The sequence below is a fragment of the Eumetopias jubatus genome, unplaced genomic scaffold (genome assembly GCF_037043125.1).
Source record: "Eumetopias jubatus isolate StellerSeaLion01/CBP00866 unplaced genomic scaffold, mEumJub1_p1.0 scaffold_4, whole genome shotgun sequence".
Classification (NCBI taxonomy): Eukaryota; Metazoa; Chordata; class Mammalia; order Carnivora; family Otariidae; genus Eumetopias; species Eumetopias jubatus.
In genome coordinates, this window is record NW_028274810.1 from 72,536,551 (window position 1) to 72,557,941 (window position 21,391).

At 53.7% G+C, this 21,391-nt stretch overlaps 2 protein-coding genes across 11 annotated transcripts in view; one reads left to right on the forward strand and one right to left on the reverse strand.

The window, feature by feature from the left end:
• The window catches only part of ERI3 (ERI1 exoribonuclease family member 3), a 125,117-nt gene extending 117,022 nt beyond the window's left edge, over positions 1–8,095 (forward strand). For all 9 annotated transcript variants that reach the window (XM_028123246.2, XM_028123250.1, XM_028123247.1 and 6 more), the window contains one exon: positions 7,564–8,095. In XM_028123246.2, the coding sequence (XP_027979047.1) occupies positions 7,564–7,646 (83 nt within the window). In that variant the 3' untranslated portion in view covers positions 7,647–8,095. The remainder of the gene's footprint in view (positions 1–7,563) is intronic.
• Positions 8,096–8,506: 411 nt separating this feature from the next.
• On the reverse strand, positions 8,507–17,098 carry DMAP1 (DNA methyltransferase 1 associated protein 1). 2 transcript variants are annotated; one of them, XM_028123240.2, is made up of 11 exons: positions 17,024–17,098; positions 16,697–16,842; positions 16,050–16,141; positions 15,594–15,789; positions 10,466–10,627; positions 10,192–10,359; positions 9,787–9,972; positions 9,609–9,680; positions 9,242–9,314; positions 8,808–9,103; positions 8,507–8,618 (listed from the first exon to the last, which is right to left on the reverse strand). In XM_028123240.2, exons 2-11 carry the CDS (start codon positions 16,799–16,801, stop codon positions 8,559–8,561), a joined length of 1,410 nt encoding a protein of 469 aa, XP_027979041.1. In that variant the 5' UTR covers positions 16,802–16,842; positions 17,024–17,098; the 3' UTR covers positions 8,507–8,558. The 2 variants fall into 2 exon arrangements, with proteins under 2 accessions (XP_027979041.1, XP_087878591.1); XM_088022465.1 differs by having other exon boundaries at positions 10,466–10,624; positions 16,697–17,088.
• Positions 17,099–21,391: the final 4,293 nt, after the last annotated feature.

Genomic DNA, 21,391 nt, shown 5'->3' on the forward strand with positions numbered 1-21,391 from the left:
TAATGATTTGCAAATGGCAGACAAGCAATAACATAGAAAGATGTGGCGTCCGTGCTGCCTCTTCATTTCCTCCCCTCGCAGATATAAATGGCCACAGAACAAAAACCCAGCACTATAAATTCTGGAATTAGTTATTCACTGGGATAAATGGGGCCTGGAGCCACCAGCCCCTCTCCCACCACCCTTCTTGCCTGCTTTCCTTGATCCAGGTGTGTTCCCGGGCCCGAGGCCTGGCTCCTCTGTATCTTTGGCTCATGGCTCAGTTCCCCAGTTCCCTCCTAGACTCTTCCCACCGCTGCAGCTAGCCCTTCCTGTGTGGCCCAGAGTTGGGAGCGGTCACCTGCTCTGGATCTGTGGCTTCCTCAGCCTCTGCCTCCTCTCACTGACCTCTCTTGGCTGCCCAAGCAGGGCTTCTGTCCCCACTCTGTGCTAGGGTTTGAATGGAGGTGACAGGTCCCGCCCAGCCTGGGAGTCTGGGTCAGGGTTGGTCTTGGGTGTCATCTTTGGTATTTGGGACCAATCTGGTCATTTGCCTGGCCAAGTCTGAGTTGGGCTCCTGGTGGCCAAACGTGATGTAAGTGACATAAGGCTTTGACGCCTGCTCGCTGGCCAGGCTGTTGTGGGATGTTGGCACAGGCGTTTCCGGGCACTCTGCCCTCTCGGCCAGGCACACGCTCTCCCCGCCCCCCAAGTGGCTCTGAGCTGGCGGGTAATGGGCGTGTAATGGCCTCATTTCCATGCCCGGCCTCCAGGAGCGGCGGTAAGTGTTTGATTGCCTTAATTTCCAAACACATCATTATCCCAGCTTTACCAGCGCTTAATAAACACTTTATGAGGATTTTTTTAAAAACATCTTCGGTCCGCATACTTCTCTGAAGTGATAAACTCTAATTAAGTCTAATATTTAAAAATATGGTAATGGTGAGTTGTTTGAATAAGTGGACTGCATTTCTGTAATTTCATTATTACGTAAAACACGCTAATTATTTGGAGCGCGCTTATTACGGAGAGAGAAATCGCCTGCTAATCAAGATGAAATTGCCTTTTCCCCTTATTGTGGAACCACCGTCATCCTTCACCATCAGCGCTGTGGCACCTCCAGGCACCTCGGTGGGGTGGAGGGGGCGGAGGGGAGGGGCTAGAAGAAGGGGTCACTTTGGAGTTGAGGCTATAAGGGCTCTGGGGGGAAGCAGAGGGAGCTGTGGGAGCCGTGTCTGGGGAGAGGGATCTATATCTGGGGGTGGTGTCAGGGGGGCCAGGGTGGGCCCTGTCTGGGCGCCCAGGGGACTGTGTGGGCCATGTCTGGGACAAGGAACGGGCTTGTGGGATCTCAGGGTATTACTGCTGGAATAACATTATTATTGGATATTATTGGAATAGCAACCACAATAATAATCACTAACCCAGCCACTGTTTTAAGCACTTCACAAATAAAAACTCATTTCATCTTTTCAACAACCCTTTGAGGGAAGTAGTTGCTATAATTATCATTATTGTTCCCATTTTAGAAAAGAAGAAACCAAGACACAGAGAGGTGAAATAAAAGCACCGTAACTTGCTCAAGTTCACAGTTATGAAGTGATGGAGTTTGGATTCGAACCCAGAATCTTAGGATACCCAGGGCTTTCTGCTGGGTCAGTCCCAAATTCACTGCCTTGGCTCCTGTCTTCCTTCGGAGCTACCCTGTGCTCTTGTACCCTGAGTTGTACCCAGCTGCAGCTTGAGATGCTGGCCCCCAGCATAGAGTTGCCCAGTTAGCAAATAAAAATATAGGACACCAATTAAATTTAAACTTCAGCCAAAAAACAAATAATTTTTTAGTACAATTATGTCCGCTCTGGGGCTGGGGACTTATTAATCTGGCAGTCTTCTGTCAAGCAGGCCCAGCATTGACCCACTGACCCTTTGCGCTCGGGCACGATGCTGCCAAGATGTGCAAACAGAGAGATGTAGTGGCAAAATGAGGTTCTAGAATGTCAACACACCAGGGTTCTTGCTCTCTCTACTTTACTAAGGTTCCTGCTTCCAGTGCTGTTCTCCCCACCCCATCTTTGCTGTCCCTGCTCCATGGGCTCTGGCCCCATTCCTCACCAGCTCCTGGAGATCACTAAGAGAGTGTGCTTACCAGGCTGAGCTTTTTAGGAAGGAGGCCTCAGGTTTGTCTGAGTCTGCCTTTAGGCCACACTGCCTTGCAGCCCTGTAAAGTCAGCAGCGTGTCACCCTGCTGCCCCTGATGTCTCCCAGTCCAGTTCACCTCTATGATCATTTCGTATTCATTCTCTTTCCTCGCTCCAACAGACTCACGTATGGGAATTGTATATATAATAGAGGCATCATTTCAGAAGGGTGGGGAAAGTGTGGACAGTTCAATCAATGGTGATGGGACAATGGCTATCCCACTAGGGAAAAAAAGTAAAGTTCGATCTTCTATTTCTCACCATATATGAAAATAAATTCCAGACAGATTAAAAAGTTAAAAAAAAAAGTATTAGAAGAAAATATATGATAGTTTTCTAATAGCACTGGGATATAGGGAAGGCCTTTTTCAGTGAGATACAAAGCCTAGAAGCTGTAAAGGAAATGCCTGATACATTTAAATGTCCCATAGGAATCTCAAGATTAACACTAAGGTCATCCCTGGCCCAAACCTACACCACCTCAGGTTTGTCTTACCTCCATGAGTTGACTAAGATCCTAGACTCAGCCCCCTACAGACCCACACCCTGATCTCCCCCCGTTAAGGCTTGCGCATTCTGTTTCCTTAAAATCTCTTGCCTCTGTCCACGTCTCCAGACCGTCAATACATCCCCATCTCCGTCTCTGCCGCCACTGGCCTGGTTCTGGGCCACCGTTTCTGGCCTGGACCGTAGTACAGTCTGCTAGTCAGCGTCTGTGCCTTCAGGGTTAACCCCTCCAATCCTTGAAACACAGATAGGCTCCTGTCTTGTTCCTCCTCAAATATGTTAGCGTCTCCCTGTCATTCCCAGAATAAGAAGCTCTGAAGCTCCTTAGCTTAGCATCCAGTCTCCAGGGTTTCCTCTGGCCAGTCACTGCTGACCTGGCCAGCTTCGCCTCTCGCCACTCCCCTGCCTCTTACTCTTCATCACCCCCACCACCTGCTAGACTTAACGTGTTTTTGGACACACTACGTTTCCCCTCCAGCAAGGTGCCAGTACTATTCACTATGCTGGGATCACCTCCCCACTTCAAGCCCAGCTTGCTGGCCAGCTCCCCCCACCCCACCCCACCCCACCCCACTCCACCCTGTGCCCTCAGACTTCTGCCTGGCTTTGTCCTCCGGGGAGCCCTTTCCCGATTCTCGGTGCCTTTTCTTTGCCACCTTTCCCCATAGCACTGCTCACATCACACCACTTACGGGCCTGCCTCTGAGCTCCTTGAGGGCAGGGAGCAACAGTCTGCAGCGAGGCCTGTGACCCGGCATGGCCCGTGTGCACCCAGCGCACAGAAGTGTCAGTGTGTGTTTGCTGAATGAATGCGTGCACAAATAAATGGTCCTCCAAGAGTTTCCTTGGGCCCTTTCCCTGCTGAGGGTGGTCCTCGCCCAGGCCCTGCTTTCTGCCCTCTACTGTTCAGTTCCCAGACAAGTGCAGCTACCTGGAGTGGTCTCAGGTCATGGTCCTGTGTCAGCCCTCACTGGGTGTCCTAAGTGGTCTGAGCCACCCTTCCACTAGCAGCTTTGCCAAGCAGATATTTGACTACCCTTGGGCCCAGTCAACAAGCTTATCCAAGTCAGGTGCTAGCCCCACTCACCTCTCGGAGGGATTTAAGCAGCTGCACATCTTCCCGTTATGGTCTTAGCAATATAAAAATATTTCCAGTATTAAGAACATTAATGCCCCAAACAGAAGAGAGTCATCTTGTCACAAGCTGATAACCCTGCAGGAACATAAAATCAGGTTAGTCTTCTAGAATTTGGAGGTAAGGAAGACCTACCTCGGAGGCCTCCATTGTGGTCACAAGGCTGGGTGCCTCCCACCCCTTTACCCTCTACACCATAATGGGTTCAGGCTGGCCTCATTAGCTCAGTGAGAGGTGCCAGAAGGGGAGGCTGTTGACCCATGTGGCCCCAGGGCTTCAAGCAGAGGACTCTCCCAGAGGCCATGTTGTCACCAGCCTCACCCTGCTGCTGGCTCTCTCTGAACTCCTGGCCTGTTAAAAGGCCCAGATTTGCCTCTTCACCTCTGCCCCATTTCCTCATTTTCTAACTGTGCCATTGACTTTTTAAACTGATCAGTAGGTTGCACTGGCTCATGAGGTTTCAAGGGCTAGAAAAAGAGCCTGGGCTGGAAGCCCATAACTGCCATACCACGGACTTGGTGAACTGAAACAAGTGTCTTCCCAATTCTGGTTCTCTCTTTCTTTGTTGTAGTGGACCAGTTACAACAAGGTAGGCTCCAGAATCCTCAGTAAACAGGATCAGTAGTCAGTGTGAGCTTGTGCAATGAATGCCGGCTGGTCTCATCGCCGTGTGCGGGCCTCTCTGTCATCTGTGCCAGAGATTGTGCAGGATATACCCTCTCACCGTTGGGTCACCCGGGAAACTAGCGTCCTTGCCTTCCCTCCAAGAAGAGGAAGTGTTCCAAACCTAAAGCACCGACAAAGATGGGGTGTGGAAGGGTATCACCTGCTCAGTGCTCACAGTTAACACATGTAGCGTCCCTCATCACCCCTAGTGGAGGAACCTGAAGTTCAAAGAAAACGTGAGCACTTGCCACAAGCACACAGCCAGTGGGCAAAGTTAAGACTAGAAACGCGTCTATCGTTGTCATTTTCAGAAAACAGAGGTTCCTGGAGATTGGAACACAGGGATTGGGGGTAGAGAGTGGCAGAGGTGAGACCAGAGAGAGCAGGGACCCGTTTTTACAGGGCCTTTACCTTTAAGTCATATTAAAGAGTATAGCCTTGAACCTGAGGGCAGCGGGAGCCATTGAAAGGACTTAGAGAGACAAGGATGTGATCACTTGGGCTACAAGAGAATGGATTAGAGGGAGAAGAAAGAGGATAGGCTGTGTAAGAGCAAGAGATGATGGGTCTGCGCTGGAGTGGGGGGCGGAATGAAGGGAAGGAGATGATTAAACAGAATAAGATAAAATCCAGTTGATACTTGAGATTTGGGGAAGGAGAGGGCAAAGTGTCAAGCCCGATTCTCAGGCTTCTTTGGGAGCACTTGGGGTGCTGTTCACTGGGATGGAGAACACTGGGTAGTGAAGACATGTGGGGAAGGAAATTGGTGCATTACTGGATGTTTTGAGTTTGTATGGATCCAGAAGGAGATGTTCCAGAGCTCAGGAGAGGTGCAGGCAGGAGATGGCGATCTTCAGGGCTCGCTGAAGCTCAGGGTGTGGATGAAGCCAGCCAGTGTGTCAAGTGCAGAGAGGTCAAGGACAGACTGGGGCTGGGCACAGGTGGGAGGTCAGTGCTGGCCCACGGGATGGTTGGTGACCTGGGTGGGGGGGGGCTGGGCACATTCACTTGGGCCAGGGGAGGCAGATTGAGCGATTTGTCCAGCAATGAGGGAGGAGCCAGATGAAGTCAATAGAAAACTAATTTTCTTTTCTGCTGGAAGAAATGAGGTGTGTGGCCGCTGGGTAATTGCAGATAACGAGGGGACTTACTCTTAATATGCACGGCGGCCATGGTCCCCAGAGTGCAGGAGACAGGAAGGACTGGAGGTGCCCTGACAAGGCCAGACTTCTTTGGGAAGAAAATCACCCTATCGTAGCCTTTTTGATGGTCCCATCACAGCCTCTGGGCCCTATCATAAACCCTCCTGCCCCATCTCCAGCCTGCCCCTCCTACACAGATCTTCCTGCCCCCCTTCCCCTTCCTGTCAGCTGCCTCACTCCTGTCTCATCCCCCTCCCTCCACCCTCTACCCCCACAGCACAGGCGTACACACTAAGGGAGACAAATGATGGGGCCTCAGCTGAGCGGGGCGCGTGTCCGGCCCATAAACCACGGGGACGGGTCACGTCTGGAGTTGCCATGGCCGCGACTACCCACCCATCTGTCTTCCCACTGTCCTGCCTCAGACCAGCCCTCGTGGCTTCCTGAGTCCCTGGAGGAAAAGGGTGTCCCTGTGTCTGGGTATCACTTTTCCATGCCCACATTCCCCTTGGGTATGTTCATGTTGAGGTCTGCAAAACAGGACCCCGTGTGACCTGTCTGCCCTCACAGAGTTGCATCCGGCTGATGACACGGGACCTGGGCTGGCCAAGACTCCCGCTTCCACAGCCCTTTTCTAGCTCTGTTGCGCCCCGTTTCCTAGTCTGAGGTTCTAGCAAGGGCAGGCTGGAGGGCTCAATGGAAGGGGTTGGCCCTTGACAGATGCAGAGGCCTCCTGACCCCACCTTGACGTTGCCACCGCCCCACACCTGATTAGGACATCGAAGTATAATGCTTCCGCAATCACAGCATCGATCCCATGAGGGCTGGTAGCGGCTGAGGTTCTGGTTATGGCCCAGGACCATCTATGGAAGGTGGGAGAGGGGTGGGAGGAGGGGCAGGTGAAGGGATGGGGAGCTGTCTGGTGTCCTGGGCAGTGGAACAAAAAAACTCTGGGCACTTGGGCCATTTCTGTCCTTGGCTTTCTGTAGAGGGACGAGTGTTGGGCAGCTGCACCTCCTGCTGGTGGCGTTAGAACTAGCCCTGGCCTATGTCCATGATAGTGAAGGCGCGGAGTACCTGCTCCTGCAGCCGCCAGGGTTCCAGGAGTTTCTCACAGGGACCAGTACTGGAGAAACTGCTGACACGGTCTGGCAGGAGCAGACCCACTTAGGTACAGCCAGAGGCAGGACTGAAGCCTGACTGGCACCAGTTTTGGGGAGAGGCAGGGCTTAGACTGAGCACACAGGCATGTCTAGTAGAAGATTGCTGGCCCAGGTGTCAAAGGTCCACAAACCTAGACCCTCTCCGCTGCTCTGGGGCGACATGGGGGAGCAGGTTCCCAGAGCAGGCTGACCAGGCCCCCGGCCCCAAGTGCCAAGGCTTGTGCCTTGTCACCAGCGATTATGGCCTGGGCCATACCCCCCCACACACACACACACACTCTCCCTCTCAAGTGCCGGCAAAGTCACCCTGGCCGTGGGCGTGATGAATGGCCGCACAGTAATGAAATGGAGACATCAAGGCGGGTGGCGGGAAGACGGAGTGTGGCGGACGGGCCGTCCCCACGCGGCGGCAACAAGAAGGATCGCCCAGCGGCCGGGGGCCGTCAAGGGAGAAATTACACATTTACTCTGCCTTTTTCTTACTGCGACGGCGCCCATACATCACCGCTGGGGCCGGGGTGGGACATGCCGGCCAATTTCCAGCATGAATTATGGGACTGAGCAGCATTGAGACCATGTTTCCTGCCGGCCCGGCCTCATCCAGCCCAACCTGAGGCTGGAGATGCTGCCACCAGGGCACCGGACCCCCTGGTTTAGAGCCTGTGGCTCCTGAATCTGACCCTGCTCCCCTCCCTCACCCACGTAAGAGCAACTGTGGGCACAGAGGGGAAGGATCTGGGACCCATCTAAATGTCTTCTCTTTCTCTTCTCAGATGACTGCAAGAACATTGCCAACATCATGAAGACTCTTGCATATCAAGGCTTCATTTTCAAGCAGACATCAAAGCCATTCTGATTGGCCGAGGACGGGATGGGGCAGGACAGGGTAGCTGCTTGGCCCAGCCCAGAACCCTCCTTTCCCTCACCAGAGGGGAAAAGGGAGAGTGGCACAGCTCTACATCCAGAGTGTCCCCCAGCCTGCCCTGTGGGCTTGTGCCCTGGGTAAGGCCTTGGCCACTCGGCCCCTCTGGAGCAGACACTTTGTGCCCCCCACCCCAACCCCTCAACCTCAGCCCAGTATTAGCCCCTCCCATTGTGGGCCTGGGCTAGGGGGACCCAGGCACTCACCGCCTCTTCCCTGGTACACAGGCTTCTGCTGGGGCCACCAAGCCCCCCTGTGCCCCCTCCCATCTGTAGTGCATGGTGTGTGGTGCCCCCAGGGCTCCAGGACAGATCAGGCCCCACCTTGTGTCTACCCCCATCCCCGCTGTGAACGTGCCACTGAATAAAGTCGGGGAAACGAGACTCTGGGTGTGTGTGGACCAGGCGCTGCTGTGCCTGATGCTGTCCAAGGTGTACAAGGTTAGAGCGCGTTCCGGGCTGCTCTAGGCTGAAGGCCACCGGTGCGGCTGGCCGTCAGTGGAGCACCTGGGAGACCCTCCCTGAATAAGCACAGGGCCGCGGGGACTGTAAGCATGAGGCAGTGTTCCAGTGGCTGGTATCTGAGGCCACTGCAATGTGTGAACCACCTTGAGTGCAGAACCAAGTACAGATGTTTGGGCAAAACTGGCAGTGGTGAGAGGGCTGCTAAGGGCCTCCCCACAGGCAGGTCCCAACGCCACCCCTGTGGAGTGGGGGTGGTGACTGCTCCAACGTGACCCCCCGCAACCAGCCAGGGGCTTCACAAGTGGTGGGAAGGAAAAGGAAGCAGCCCAGTCCAACTCAGCAGCTCTATTTACACAGCAGCACCCACACCCCGTGTGGCCTCTCATGGCTTCTTGGCTTTCTTCACAGAAGAGGAACTGGAGGCTGACTCCCGTCGCTTCCTCTGAGAAGACACAGAAGGCACTGGAGTCAGTGGCCCCCAAAGCTCTACTCGGGCTTGGTGCATGTGTTTCACACTCAGGGCAGGTAATGCCCACTGACCACCCAGTCCTACCCTCAGTCCCAGAACCCAGCAGAGTAACCACTCCCACTGCCGGCACGAGAGGGAGCGGGGCCGGTTCCAGGCTCTTACCGAATTGGGCGTGAGGGGCGCGCCCACCACATCAATGATGGTGTCCTTGGTGGGGTCGGGACCGAGACCAGGTTCAGGTACTGCTGGCTCAGCAGAGGCTGGGGCCGGGCCGGATGCTGGTGTGGCGGGGCCCCCGAGCACGCCGGCCCTAGCCAGGGCCTCGTGCCGGTGCCGCAGCATCTGGAGCTCATACTCGCAGTTGGCACAGGCCTGCTTGAGCTCGTAGAGCAGCACCAGGTCACTCCGCAGCTCGTTGAACATGTGCACCAGCTCCTCCGTGGGCGTCGGGCTCAGCTCTGCAGGCAGTGGGTGGAGGGCACGGGCGGAACCAGGGTGTGCGGGAAGGCCAGCGACAGGAAGTGCCCCCCCCCCCGAGCCCAGCCTTGATGGGCAGCCGCGGGTGGATAGCTCCTGCGGGCCCAGTCCCCACTCACCCACACCAAGCTCCAGCAGCATCTGCTCCAGGGCCTTGATCTTCTTCTGTCCCACAGAGCTTGGCAGCTTCATCTGCAATGACCCAGGCTGCTAAGCCCTCTCCCCGACAAGTGGTTAAGGGTGAGGGGGACCAAAGGCAAGGGGGAGTGGGAGAGAAGTGAACCCCCTGGAGATAGCTCTACGTCCGAAAAAGAAATAACCAGCAAGTGGAACAGAGCAAGAGCCTGGACCCCAGCCCAGCCACATCCCCGAGACCTCCCTCTCTGCAGCACGTGGCACCCCCTCCCAGTGCTCCGGTGCCCCAGCTGCCGCACGCAGGCTGCAGGGAGCCTGGGGCCCCAGCACAGCAATGGAGGTGACACGTACCCGCTGGCTCCGCAGGGTGACGCCGGCAGACTTGAAGTCCGGGAACTTGATGCCTGCAGTCTCAGGAACAGCCTGGGGGAGAGGCAGCGGGAGGGCCCAGGGTCAGTCCCAGCACCCCGCCAGCTCTGGGTGCTCTCGGAGCCCTGCACCCTGGGCTGGGCTGACTCGGTCTCCGCACCGGCTTCTCCGCCTCCTTTTTCTGGGGTAGCTTCTTCTTGGGGGCTTTGCGCTCCGTGCGCCGCTGCTCTGCGGTGGTGTCCGCCGCTGTTATCAGCTTCTGCAGGTCCTGGCTGCGCTTCTCCCTCTCCTTCTTCCGGGCCTCGATCTTGCGCAGCTCCTGCAGCAGATACTCCTCCTCCGCGACCTGGGAGAGCGAGAGGATGCCAAGCCGTGCGTGCACGGCAGGGGGCAGTGCAGAGCGGGGGAGGGGGGTGCGGGGCCGCCCCGAGGGACCACGAGGGAGGGGAAGGGGTGTGGAGCAGGGAGAGTGGCTCATGAGGAAGGACGAGGTGGGGAGGCAGGGGAACCGGCGGCGGGGGAACTGAGAGCAGGCCGGATGGAAGCCAAGGGCTGCAGCGCTGACCTGCTCTGGGGTCCGGTTGTAGAGACGCTCCAGCTGCTCCTTCCGCCGTCGCTCGTGCCCAGCATCAAACACCGGTATCTTGAGGTCTGTGCCTGGCACAGCGCGCACGTTGGCAAGCTTGGCACAGATATGGTAGTACCGCTCCTTCAAGTCTTCCACGGAACGCTTCTGAGGATAAAGACACGGCGGGAGCGGAGGGTGAGTGCCCAAAGGCACAGGGCAGGGGTCGCGTGAAGGCAGGGGGCACGCGTGCCAATGCAGGACACCGGCTCACCTTGAACTGCTGGTGGTCGTAGCGGTCATGGATAACTACAAACCGTAAGTCAAAGCGGCGGCTGAGGTCAAAGAGATGGTCCGTCTCTGCCTTGGTCCAGGCGTCGTCGTGCAGGTACAGCTGGTACTCCTGCTCTGAGTACACGGGGACCTGCACAGTCTGCTGGCGCGGGGGGCAGAGCGCGGGCGCGGCGCATCAAGGCATGGCCGGCGGGCTCCGGCCCCCGTGATCACAGCCCTCCCCCCCCCCCGCCCACCGTGGACCGCCCATCCCGAGGCTGGACCAAAGCAAACCCTCCGCCTGGGGCCCCGCACAGGGCGGCCTGGAAATGATGCTTCCACGTGAGGAAACACACTGCGTGCCCAGAGGACCCCAGCAGGCTCTGGGACCGCAGCCTGCCTCTGGATCCGGTCCAGGAGCGACCTGACCATGCCTTCAGCTCCAGAGCCGCAGTAACAAGATGCATGCCCCTGTCCCCAGGGTTAAGATGAGGGGCTCACATGTAAGTGCTTCCGTGGAGTCCAGAGGTTAACTCTGGAGTAGAGCAGATGGCTAAATACTGGAGAGAGGCCCGAGTCCATGGAACCCTTGTCTGAAGCACTCCTGCCACCCAGTGGTGACAACGAGACTTGCAGCTCCCCAGAGCGGGCCAAGGTCCCTTCTCTCTACAGAGTAAAGGGGACTGAATCCTACTCCCAGTACGTGCACCCCTACACACGTCCCTGCCTCCCCTCTGCCACGCCCCAAACCCCAGACCTTCCTCATGGACAAAACGCACCACCACCAGCTGGGCCTGTCAGTCAGAGACCCCAGGAAGGAGTCAGCGTTAGGCTGGACTGGGGAAGTCCCTTTTCTCAATCAAAGGCCAACCACATTGACTCTAAACCTGCTCTCAAGACCCTATGTCCAGCTGCCTCTTAGACCTCTCCTACTGGAGGTCCCACATATACATATACCTCCAACTTAATATGTTCAGGTGACAAATAGTGGTGATCATTTGCAATATACAACAAATATGAATCATGTTGTACACCTGAAACTAAACTAACAGAATACTATATGTTGATTATACCTCAACAGAAATATATGCGAGTGTTCAGTACTGAGCTCGTCACCCTCCCTCAAACTTCTAGATCTTCCAGTTCGGTTCTCAGTGTCACCATTGGCCAACACAGGTGCCCAAGCCAGAAGACTGGAAAGCATCTTTAACTTCTACCTTTACCTCTGACCCCTCCCCTTCCACAAAGCTGTGGCTTTTACCCCCAGATCTCTTATCTCCACCTGCCACATCGCAATCCAGACCACCACCACCACTGCCTGCATCAGAGAAACAGCCTCCCCACCTGCCTCTCTGCGTCCATTTGATCCTCCTCCAAGCAATTCTCCATCCGCAGCCAAGATGTGATCTGACCAGTGCTACCTAAAGGACAGCCTGCAGACCAGTGCTGTTTGCAAACTGGTACCAGTGGTCTACGTAAGTATGGAAAGTGAGAGTAGGCAATTGGAAAAGTAGGAGAGAGTACGATAGTTTCACCGAAATCACATGCTACTGAGTCGAATATGAAGAAACGGGGGGGGGCGGCGCCTGGGTGGTTCAGGTTGTGATCTCGGGGTCCTGGGATTGAACCCTGTGTCGGGGGGGGGGTCTGTGCTCAGTGGGGAGTCTGCTTCTCCCTCTCCCCCTACACGCCCCCCACTTGTGCTCCCTCTCTCTCAAATAAGTAAATAAAATCTTCAAAACAAACACAGACTTGTATTTGGTCTTTTCTTATAACCTTACTATCACTCTCTGATGGATTGGAAATATTTTTTTAAGGTCCTTCATCACAGATAATTTGAGAAGCACTGTTCTAGAATAATTATCTGATCATGTCACCCAAACATCTCTTCCTAAAACCCTCAGAAGTTCTCTACTACACTAAAAGTGCCTTCTAGCTAATTCACAAACTCCTCAAAAGCACAGGTCAGCACAGGACCAGGCACACTCTTAAGTATCAATGAATAGTTACAGAATCAACCAACGATGGGTGGATGACCTCCCCTCTCTGCAGCCACTGTCCCTCATGCACCCGAAGTTCCAAACAAATGACTAGCAGTGTCGGGAACACGCCAGGCTCTCCCCCTCAGCCTGAAGTGCATTCCCACTCCCACATTCCTTCTTCTAATAGATAACTTCTCATCCTTTTGATCTCTTACAGGCATTAGCTCCTCTAGGAAGTCACTCTGGTTTCCCAGGCTTGGTTAGGTATCCCTGCCATGTATTTCAATTCCATTTAATTAAAAAAAAAAAAAAAAAAAGCTCAGGAACTGTGTAGCCAGTCCTGCTCTCAAGGAGCTCACAGTCAAGTGAGGGAGACATTCATTCATTCATGGATTTATGCTGAGCCTGCCAGACCTATGCTGGGAACACAGTGCTGCATAAGACAGACAGTGGCCTTACCTTCTCAGAGCTCACAGTCCAGCTGAAAAAACAATTTAGTCCAGTGTGGCGAGTATGATGCCAAAGGTATACCGAAGGGTATAATGAGTGACACCTGATCCAGCCCGGGGATAAGGGTTGGTCAGGGAAGAGGTGACAGGAGACAGTAAGGTTACTTTGAAAGAGAAGAGAGAAATGATCATGATTCTCTTTTATAAAGACCACCCCGGCAGCAGTAAGGACAGATGGGGGGAAACAAGAGCCTGGGAGGCCAGCTGGCACGTTTTGGAAACAATCCAGGGGAGAAGGGAGGAGGCCGGAACTAAAACAGCACCAGTGGAAGGTAGAGAACAGGGCACAGACGTAACTTTGGGTTAAAACCACAGGACTTGGCACCTGGACATGAGGGGTGAAGGAAGACGCCGTCACAGGTGACCCCTGTGTCTTGGGCTTGAGCAAGAGAGCGGCTGGGGAGTCACAGACTGAGAGTGGGGCCCCAGGAACCAGCAGTACTGGAGGGAAGATCATTAGTTCACCTTACTCCGACTTCATTCTCCACCTGTAGTCACCATGATCTTTTTAAGACTCGAACTGGATTCTGACAGTACTCTATTTAAAAATCTCTCTGTCGCTACCCAAGGATATGAGGGCCAAGCCCAGATTCCTGAGCCTGGTTGCCAAGCCCTGCCTGATCTGGCCTTGCTGACCTCTCAGGCCTCACCTTCCACCATGTCCTACCCCGAGCTTTAGGCTTCATCAGGAGGGAAGTGCCTGCAGCGTGCCATACATGGGACTGGTTTTCTATCTCTGCCTTTGCTCCTGCTGGCCCCTCTGCTTGAGAAAGTCACTACACTCATTTTCTAACATCGCCTGGTGACATCCTTTAGGACACAACTCCAGCCCTAACTGCTCCAGGAAGCTTCCATGACCTTCAGGTCCTCCCAGAACAGCTTGTATCCTACCAAACTAACTGCCTGTGGCTCTCCCCACTCCCTCCCCAACAATATGGAGAGTTTCTTGCAGGCAGATATTGTTTCTGGTGCATTTTTTTGTTCTCAATGCCTAGGGCTTGACTTGGCATGAAGCAGCATTTACCAAATACAAAATGAACATTCTTTCATCTTCTCAAATTGTCTCATCCAACCTTCCCTCCCATCGCCTCAGCACCTCACCTCTTGGTTGTCCCTTCTCAATCCTACACCTCCAGCCTCTCCCTCTGCTGGACCTGAGGGGGTCTGAGGATGGTGCTGAGATGGAGGAAAACCAGGTCTGTCTGGGGTGGGGGAGAATGATGCGTCACACCCGGATGCGCTCAGTCCGAGAAGCCTGTGAGACATCCAGGCAGAGCTGTGCAGGGACAGTTGGCTACACAGGGCTGAGGGGGGAAAAGTCGGGACTTGAAGTCGTGGGATCAGGCCCCAGTGTTTTCAGCCTCCAAGTCTAGGCTACTCCGGGCTGCAGGGACTGTGACACCATATCGTATAATGGCTTGAACAACAGCCTAGGAAATCCTAGCCTAGCCCAGCTCTGCTTCTCACTGGCTGGGGGAGCGTGGGTAAGGCCCGGCTCTCCCTGAGCCTCGGTAACCTAGACTAGAGATGATTCAGCTCGGACTAGGGTACCAGCACAGGGAATGAAGAACAAAGGCAGGGCGCCTGGGTGCCTCAGTTGGTTGAGCGACTGCCTTTGGCTCAGGTCATGATCCTGGAGTCCCGGGATCGAGTCCCGCGTCGGGCTCCCTGCTCAGCGGGGAGTCTGCTTCTCCCTCTGACCCTCCCCCCTCTCATGTGCTCTCTCTCCGTCTCTCATTCTCGCTCTCCCAAATAAATAAATAAATAAATAAATAAATAAATAATCTTTAAAAAAAAAGAACAAAGGCAGACGTGGTTTATTATGGAAACAGAATCAGCAGAACTCGATGAGATTTATCGCTGAGATTTAGTTCAAATGCCACCTTCTCAGAGAGGCCCACCCTAACCACATTATCTAAATTAGGCCTCCCCTATGCTTACAAGTTCACTCTTTAACTCATTTCATATTCCATTCATATCCTGGTTTCATTTTACTGACGGCTCTTATCTGAAAGAATCCAATTTATTTGCTTACATGTTTGTTATCTATCTTTCCCTACCTTCTTTGTCCTGTTGTTGGCTGAAGTAATTAGAGACTACAGGAGAAGTGAAGTCAAGGATGATTCTCAAGTTTCTGATTTGGGTAGCTGGGTGGACGGTGGTGCCCTTCACTGATACGGGTGAGGAAGAGAGGGAATGGATGAGTTCTGCTCAAGGGTACCTATTTGAAATTCCTGTGGGGCCTTCACGGAGAGACATTAAGTAAATGACTGGATATTGCTCTGGACTGGAGATATTAAGTGGGGTCACTGGCATAGAGCAGGTAACTGAGGCCACAGAGAAAATGAGACACACTAGGGAGAAAGTACAGAGAGACAAGGACACAGCTCTGAGGAACAGCAACATCTGAAGGGCCAAGAGAAGCCACCAAAGACCAGACCAGGCCCAGGAAAGGACAGGATCCCACGGGCCGAAGAGACGCACGAAATCTCACCCTGCACGTCTTTGCCATGCGGACTGAGTGGGTGACTGTGGCTGACACAAAGACTGACTGTGCCTCTGGGGCCAACCCCAGGAGGCCGAGAGCTCCCAGAGGAGCGCAGAGACCTTGGCCTATGTCCAAATGGTGATGGCTCACCTTGTTGAACCTGGCAAAGGGGTAGTCCTTGCCCTCCTCAGCCGCCCGTCGCCAGTGGAAGAACATAGCTCCGTCCTTGCGGGCTGGGTTGGTGAATGGCATCCACTTCCAGGGCCGCACCTTCTTAGAGCCCAACTTGGCTTTCACTGTGCGGTAGCCTTGGCCAGTGTCACTGGGTAGCAGTGGGGGTGCATCCCTGGCAGTAGGGTTTGGAGAGATGGGAGGTTAGAGTCAGAGGTGTGTAGACAGCCTTTGGGCCCAGGCTGATCTGCCCTAGAGCAAGAAAGTCACATCCTGGAACGAGAGGTCTGAGCTCCTCCTGCATCCTCCTGAGTAAGCAGGAACCCCACCTGGGGAGGGCGGAAGGGGGAGAGCGGGCACAGAAAAGCAGGAGATAGGGACATGCAGACTGGTCAGGCAACCAGAACCTGGGGGGCCTGGGATTCTAATACTTGCTTCTTGTCAGAGTAGAGCAGTGCATAGACCTCTCGGTGCATGCCCTCAGGCCTCTTGAAGGTCAGTGTCTCGGAGGATTTCTTGGACTTTTTCTGCGAAGGGAAACCACAGGGTAAGAACCACAGCCTAGACTCCCTTCCCTGAAAATTCTCGAGCCCAGCTCAATCCCTGAACAAAACAGCACCTACAGGTACAGTGACACACATACACACCCGACACATAACGACACACCGAGAAGGCCCACTCATAGGGGCACCCCTAGTTGGGGCAGGTCACTCCCCTCCCCAGCCCCACCTCACCTGGGTAGAACCCCGACCTGTGAGAGTAGATACTTTTCCACCGTCTCTCAGAATGTCACACTGACTTGGTGCCACCCCGCCCCCCATATCCTACAAGTGTCTCACTCTTTCAGCACTCTCATCTCTTATGAGTATCACACTTTCTTGGTCCCCACCATTTCCCATGGGTGTCCCACCACCTCCAACCCATCTCGTCAAGGTAACACATAACTCTCTAACCCGTTATGTCACACCTTTCACCGCCCATCTCCTCAGAAGCGCAGCACCACCCCCCATTCCCTCCCCCCGTTGTCACTGCTCCCCACCACTTCACTCCTAGTACCCAAGGCTCTCAGGCGCCCCTGCTACCTTGTCCGGGTTGATAATGTCCTTCTTGCTGATGGTCCCGGAAGCTGCATCCCCCTCTGGACCTCCGAGTTCTAGAATGTCCCGCACATCCGCGCCTGTAGCCATCGCGCCTGATGGGGGAGCGCCCCGAGGTCAAGGGTCAGTGCCTGAGAAGGGACCAGCCTTAGGCCAGGGGGCGGAGCCACTTCAGCCCCAAGAGAGGCGGGGTGAAGAGGCGGGCCGCTAGGAGGAGGGTAGTCCGGGGCGGGTCGGGGGTTCCGCCTGTGTCCCACCGTTTGGGTCTCCCTAACGGCCCGAACTGCCACCTAAGCCCCAGCGCCTCGGCACCTGGATTCCCCCGACCGCCGGAGCCACCGCTCCGCTACCCCCGCAAAGCCGCGGACAGAAACTTCCGGTCGTGCGCACTCGAAACGCGGCCGTCAGGAACACTTCCGGTCTGTGCTGAGCGGAAATGGATCCGGAGGGCAACCCAGTGCGAAAGCGGCTGACTGTGGTGATCCCGTCGCGGGCTTGGCTCCCACGGGCTTGCCCGTGTTCGGGTGCTGCCTGCTTTCTGGCATTTTCCCTCTACATTACTCTGTTGCATCTCGGGCAATAAGAACAGCGCAGAGCTTTATGACCTTGAAGTCGCTTAATTCCTCTGAACCCGTTTCATTTGTAAAATGGAAATTGTAATGGCACCTGCTTAAATGAGGTACCGATAATCCATGCAAAACATTAGCAAATTGCCTAGCACGTTTAATTTTTTTATTAAATAAATTAGTGGTATTAATGGCCCCTGTTCATTAAATGCTGTGTGTACCAGGCACTGTGCTAAGCGTCAGAGATGAAGAGAGAAACTAGTCAAGGTGGAACATCCCAGGATGCCTGCCAAGATGGAGTGAGGTCTGGACCTTCACTTGCACCTCCACTGATGGAGCTCCCCTCCCATGGGGCTTTCCTGGAGCCGGCTTCCTGGAACTAAACTAAACCGGGAGCTAACTGCACTAGTGTGGGTTACAAACAGGCCCAAGAACACAGCCCCAAGCAGGGAGCAGCTAGAAGTCTCTCTTAAAGGAAGAAATTTACTAATCTCCTGGAGAGAGAGACGTCTAGAACAGGAGGTCCTGAGGAAGGGCAGAAGGGACGGGGAAAGCAGCTCCCAACTTCAGTCTCTGCATACTAACCTGCAAACATGGAAGACACGTAGTCATTGAACATGGAGTGTGGGCTTGTTAAGGCATTAAGGAAACCAGACCCCAAGCCAGCTTGCCAAAGAACCAAGCAGGGACTAGAGGAGCACACAGCCTGCACAAGTTAGCTATCAATATTGGAGCCTGTTCTGGCTGGGTGGGGACAGGGACGCAGCAGCTGCGGCTGCAGCCTACCTAGACTCCAAGACTTTGGAGAACTGAGCCTGGAAGTAGAAACCTTGCCCTTTTCCAGAGACCTGATTTCTGGGTGAAACTTCTGGGCTCTAAACGGTTTCTAGGCAAAGCCAGGGTCTTGTGCAGAAATTGCCCACAGGGTGAGGGAGTGGTCCTTGGAGCCAGAAGTGGACAGAGCAATGGGAAAGAGTCCTGCACCTCGGCCTCAAACACTTGACTCTACTTGTCCTTAGTTGTGTAATTATTTGTTTAAGATATATTAAAATATATATATATTTTGAAATTTATTGGATTTTTTTTTGAGAGAGAGAGAGCACATATGAGTGGGGGGGGGGGAAGGAGAGGGAGAGGGAGAGAGAGAATCTTAAGCAGGCTCCATGCCCAATGCAGAGCCTAACACCAGCTCAATCTCATGCCCCTGAGATCATGACCTGAGCCAAAATCAAAAGTCGGACACCTAGCCAACGGAGCCGCCCAGGCGCCCCTCCCCTGATAGATTTATTTCTATGAGGATCATGGTACATAAATGTATGTATGTATCAGGCATTGCACTAGGCTCTGGGGAATGCAGTGGGTGAATGAGATACAAATGTCCCTTTGTGGGGTTTATATCTAGTGGAAGAAGAGAAACTCTGAACATATAAACAATAAAACAGTGTAAGTTTTGATGATGACAAGAGCTATGAAAAAAAATATACAGGGTAATAGGGTGGAGGACTACTTTATGTAGTGTGGTCAGGGAAATCGTCCCTGAAATCTGAGCGGAGGCTTAAATAATGGAAGCAGCCGCAGAATACCTGGGGAAGGAATCTTTCAGACAGGAGGAATAACAAGTACAAAATCTCTCAGATGGAAGGAACTCTCTATATTAAAGGCACGTAAAGAAAAAAGGCCAGTGTAGTGGGTGGTGAGTAAGGAGGGGGAGAATAGGAAGACTTGAGATCAGAGGGATGCATAAGGGGAAGGAGTTCAGGTTTTACCCTATGAGCAATAAGATGTTATCCTTTCTTGGCCACAGTCTAGATTCTATCCTCATTCTTGGATTGCCACTGTAGCTGCTGTCATTGGGAAATTCCCCAGACGACTGGTCCAGAGCTTCTCATCCCTTGGGGAAACTGAGTCCAGGGATTGGGAAAAGGGGCAAGAGGAGGATACCTCTCTCGACCCATCTGAGGAGCCAGTGCCCACACTTCCTCAACCAGACTGCAGGTGGCAACAGGTTCCACTGTCCACCAGGAGAGAGGGGCTTGCTCTGCAATCCTGACCCAGCAGACCCTCTGTGGGAACACAGCATCACTCCTGGAGAGACTCTCTCACTGCAGTGACCTATTGCGGAGCCAGGGAGAGGGACTTCAGGCCGGGACACTCTGGGGCCTCAGAACCGACTTTAAAGGAATTTTTCTTTATCCCTAAGAGCAGTATGAAGCCATTGAAAGGCATGTGGGAGTGGGCAAGATGGCCTGCCAGTGGGTTGGGCGGAGGTGGAGGCAGGAGAACCAGGTGGGAGGCAGCGGTAGCAGCCCCTGGAATTAGGAACTGATTACATGTGGATATAGGAAACGGAATTTAAAAGGGACCCAGAAGCCCATCCCTCCTCAGCTTGTCTATTCACATCTGGGACCAGAAATAGTAGACTGGAGCTCCCGAGGGCCGGGCCTGGCTCTCTCCTTCCTTTCTTCTTCTCCCTTGGCCCTCTCCCCTCTACCTCCTCACCCTCTGCCCTGCTCCTCACCAAGACTATGCACTCCTTAGCAGCGGCAGTGGGTCTCCTCATCGTCTGAGCTCTCCCAGCATGAGGTGCACGCGTGCTTTATTTGCACAGGCTCCTCAGAAACTGTGGGAAAGGGGAGGCAGTCTGTACATGCTGTGATCAAGGTCCAGAGCATCTCAATCCGACCTGGTCTTGCTCAGCTTAATTATCAGAAACATTTTCCAACTAACGAGGACAAATTTCCCACTTTTTAAAATGGGCAAAGAGCATGATTAGGAAAGTCCCAGAAAATGTGCTACAGCCAATACATGTACAGGTAAACATGCAGCATCACTGGTATTCAAAGAAATGAAAAACTGAAAACTATAATGAGGTGCCAGGGTTTGCCTTATCAGGTAGGTAAAAACCGTAAAATAATAATTGTGATACCTGTTCTTGACAAGAGTACTACTGCACTAGTAACCAGCCTACCCTGTTGATGAGAATGTTAATTGATGCAGTTTTGATCATTAGTTCTTTCAACAAATCATCTAGCGCTTACTGTAAGCCACTTAGAAGTCTGGCACTCAGGGAGCCTGGCTGGCTCAGTCAGTGAAGCGTGAGACTTATGATCTCCAGGTCATGGGTTCGAGCCCCACACTGGGTGTAGAGATTACTTAAATAAATTTAAAAAAAATAAAATAAAAGAGTAAGAAGCATGGCACTCTATGCCAGGCCCTGCGCTAGCCCTGAATATACAGCAGAAAGACAAATGTGATCACTGCCTTCAGTGGGTACCTTTAGGAGCTGGGCACTTTATCGTAGGAAAGTTACTCCTCGGTAAGAAGAAACAAGTAGACGGAGCAGGAGTTCCCCGTTGGGCCCAATCAAGATGGCCCCTCCCTGAGGCCCCGAGACTTCCAGGCACATTCCCGCGGGGGAAAAGCCCGTGGGGAGCTGGCTGGGGTCAGGAACTCTGGGGCAAGAAGCTGGGGCACAGGGGCTTTGATGATGTGGGTCCTGATCAGTTTTGTGATCAAGAACGATAAAGCCCTCTTCCAGGAACGACGGAAGGACACAGGCTGCTCCAGCTGCCTGCAGTCTGAGAGTGGAGCGAGGCCTTCTTGCAGGGTTCTCTGGGCAGCCCCCAACCCCCAGCACTGAGTCTCCAGACGTGCAGCCCAGTGGGCACTCCTCCCCTATCCGCCACAAGGGAAAAGCTTGCTGTTGGTCCCCTCACCTCCACGTATTCCAGGGTCTCTCCGGAGCTCTCTCCCCTCGCCATTTCAATGTTTCTGGGAATTCTCTCTCTTGCAGGCATCTCTCTTCTCCTCCCCTGCCAGTGTTCTAATCGACAGTGACCAGCTTTCCAGAATGGATTCCTGGCTCCTTCCCTCACCCCACCCTCACCTCCGGACTGTCTTATGCCATTTAGCTCCTTTTTTTTTTTCTTTTCTTTGCAGAGCGGACTTCCCAGCTGCCAGAACTGTGATCAACTAAGTTCTGTTGTTTAAGCCATCCAGTCTGTAGGAGTTCTGTTAGAACAGCTCGAACTGAGACATTTTTCTTTGAAATACATGTTCATATTTGGCGAGCCAGTGCTTCTAAAGTCTGGAGTCCCTTACAAAACTTCTTTGC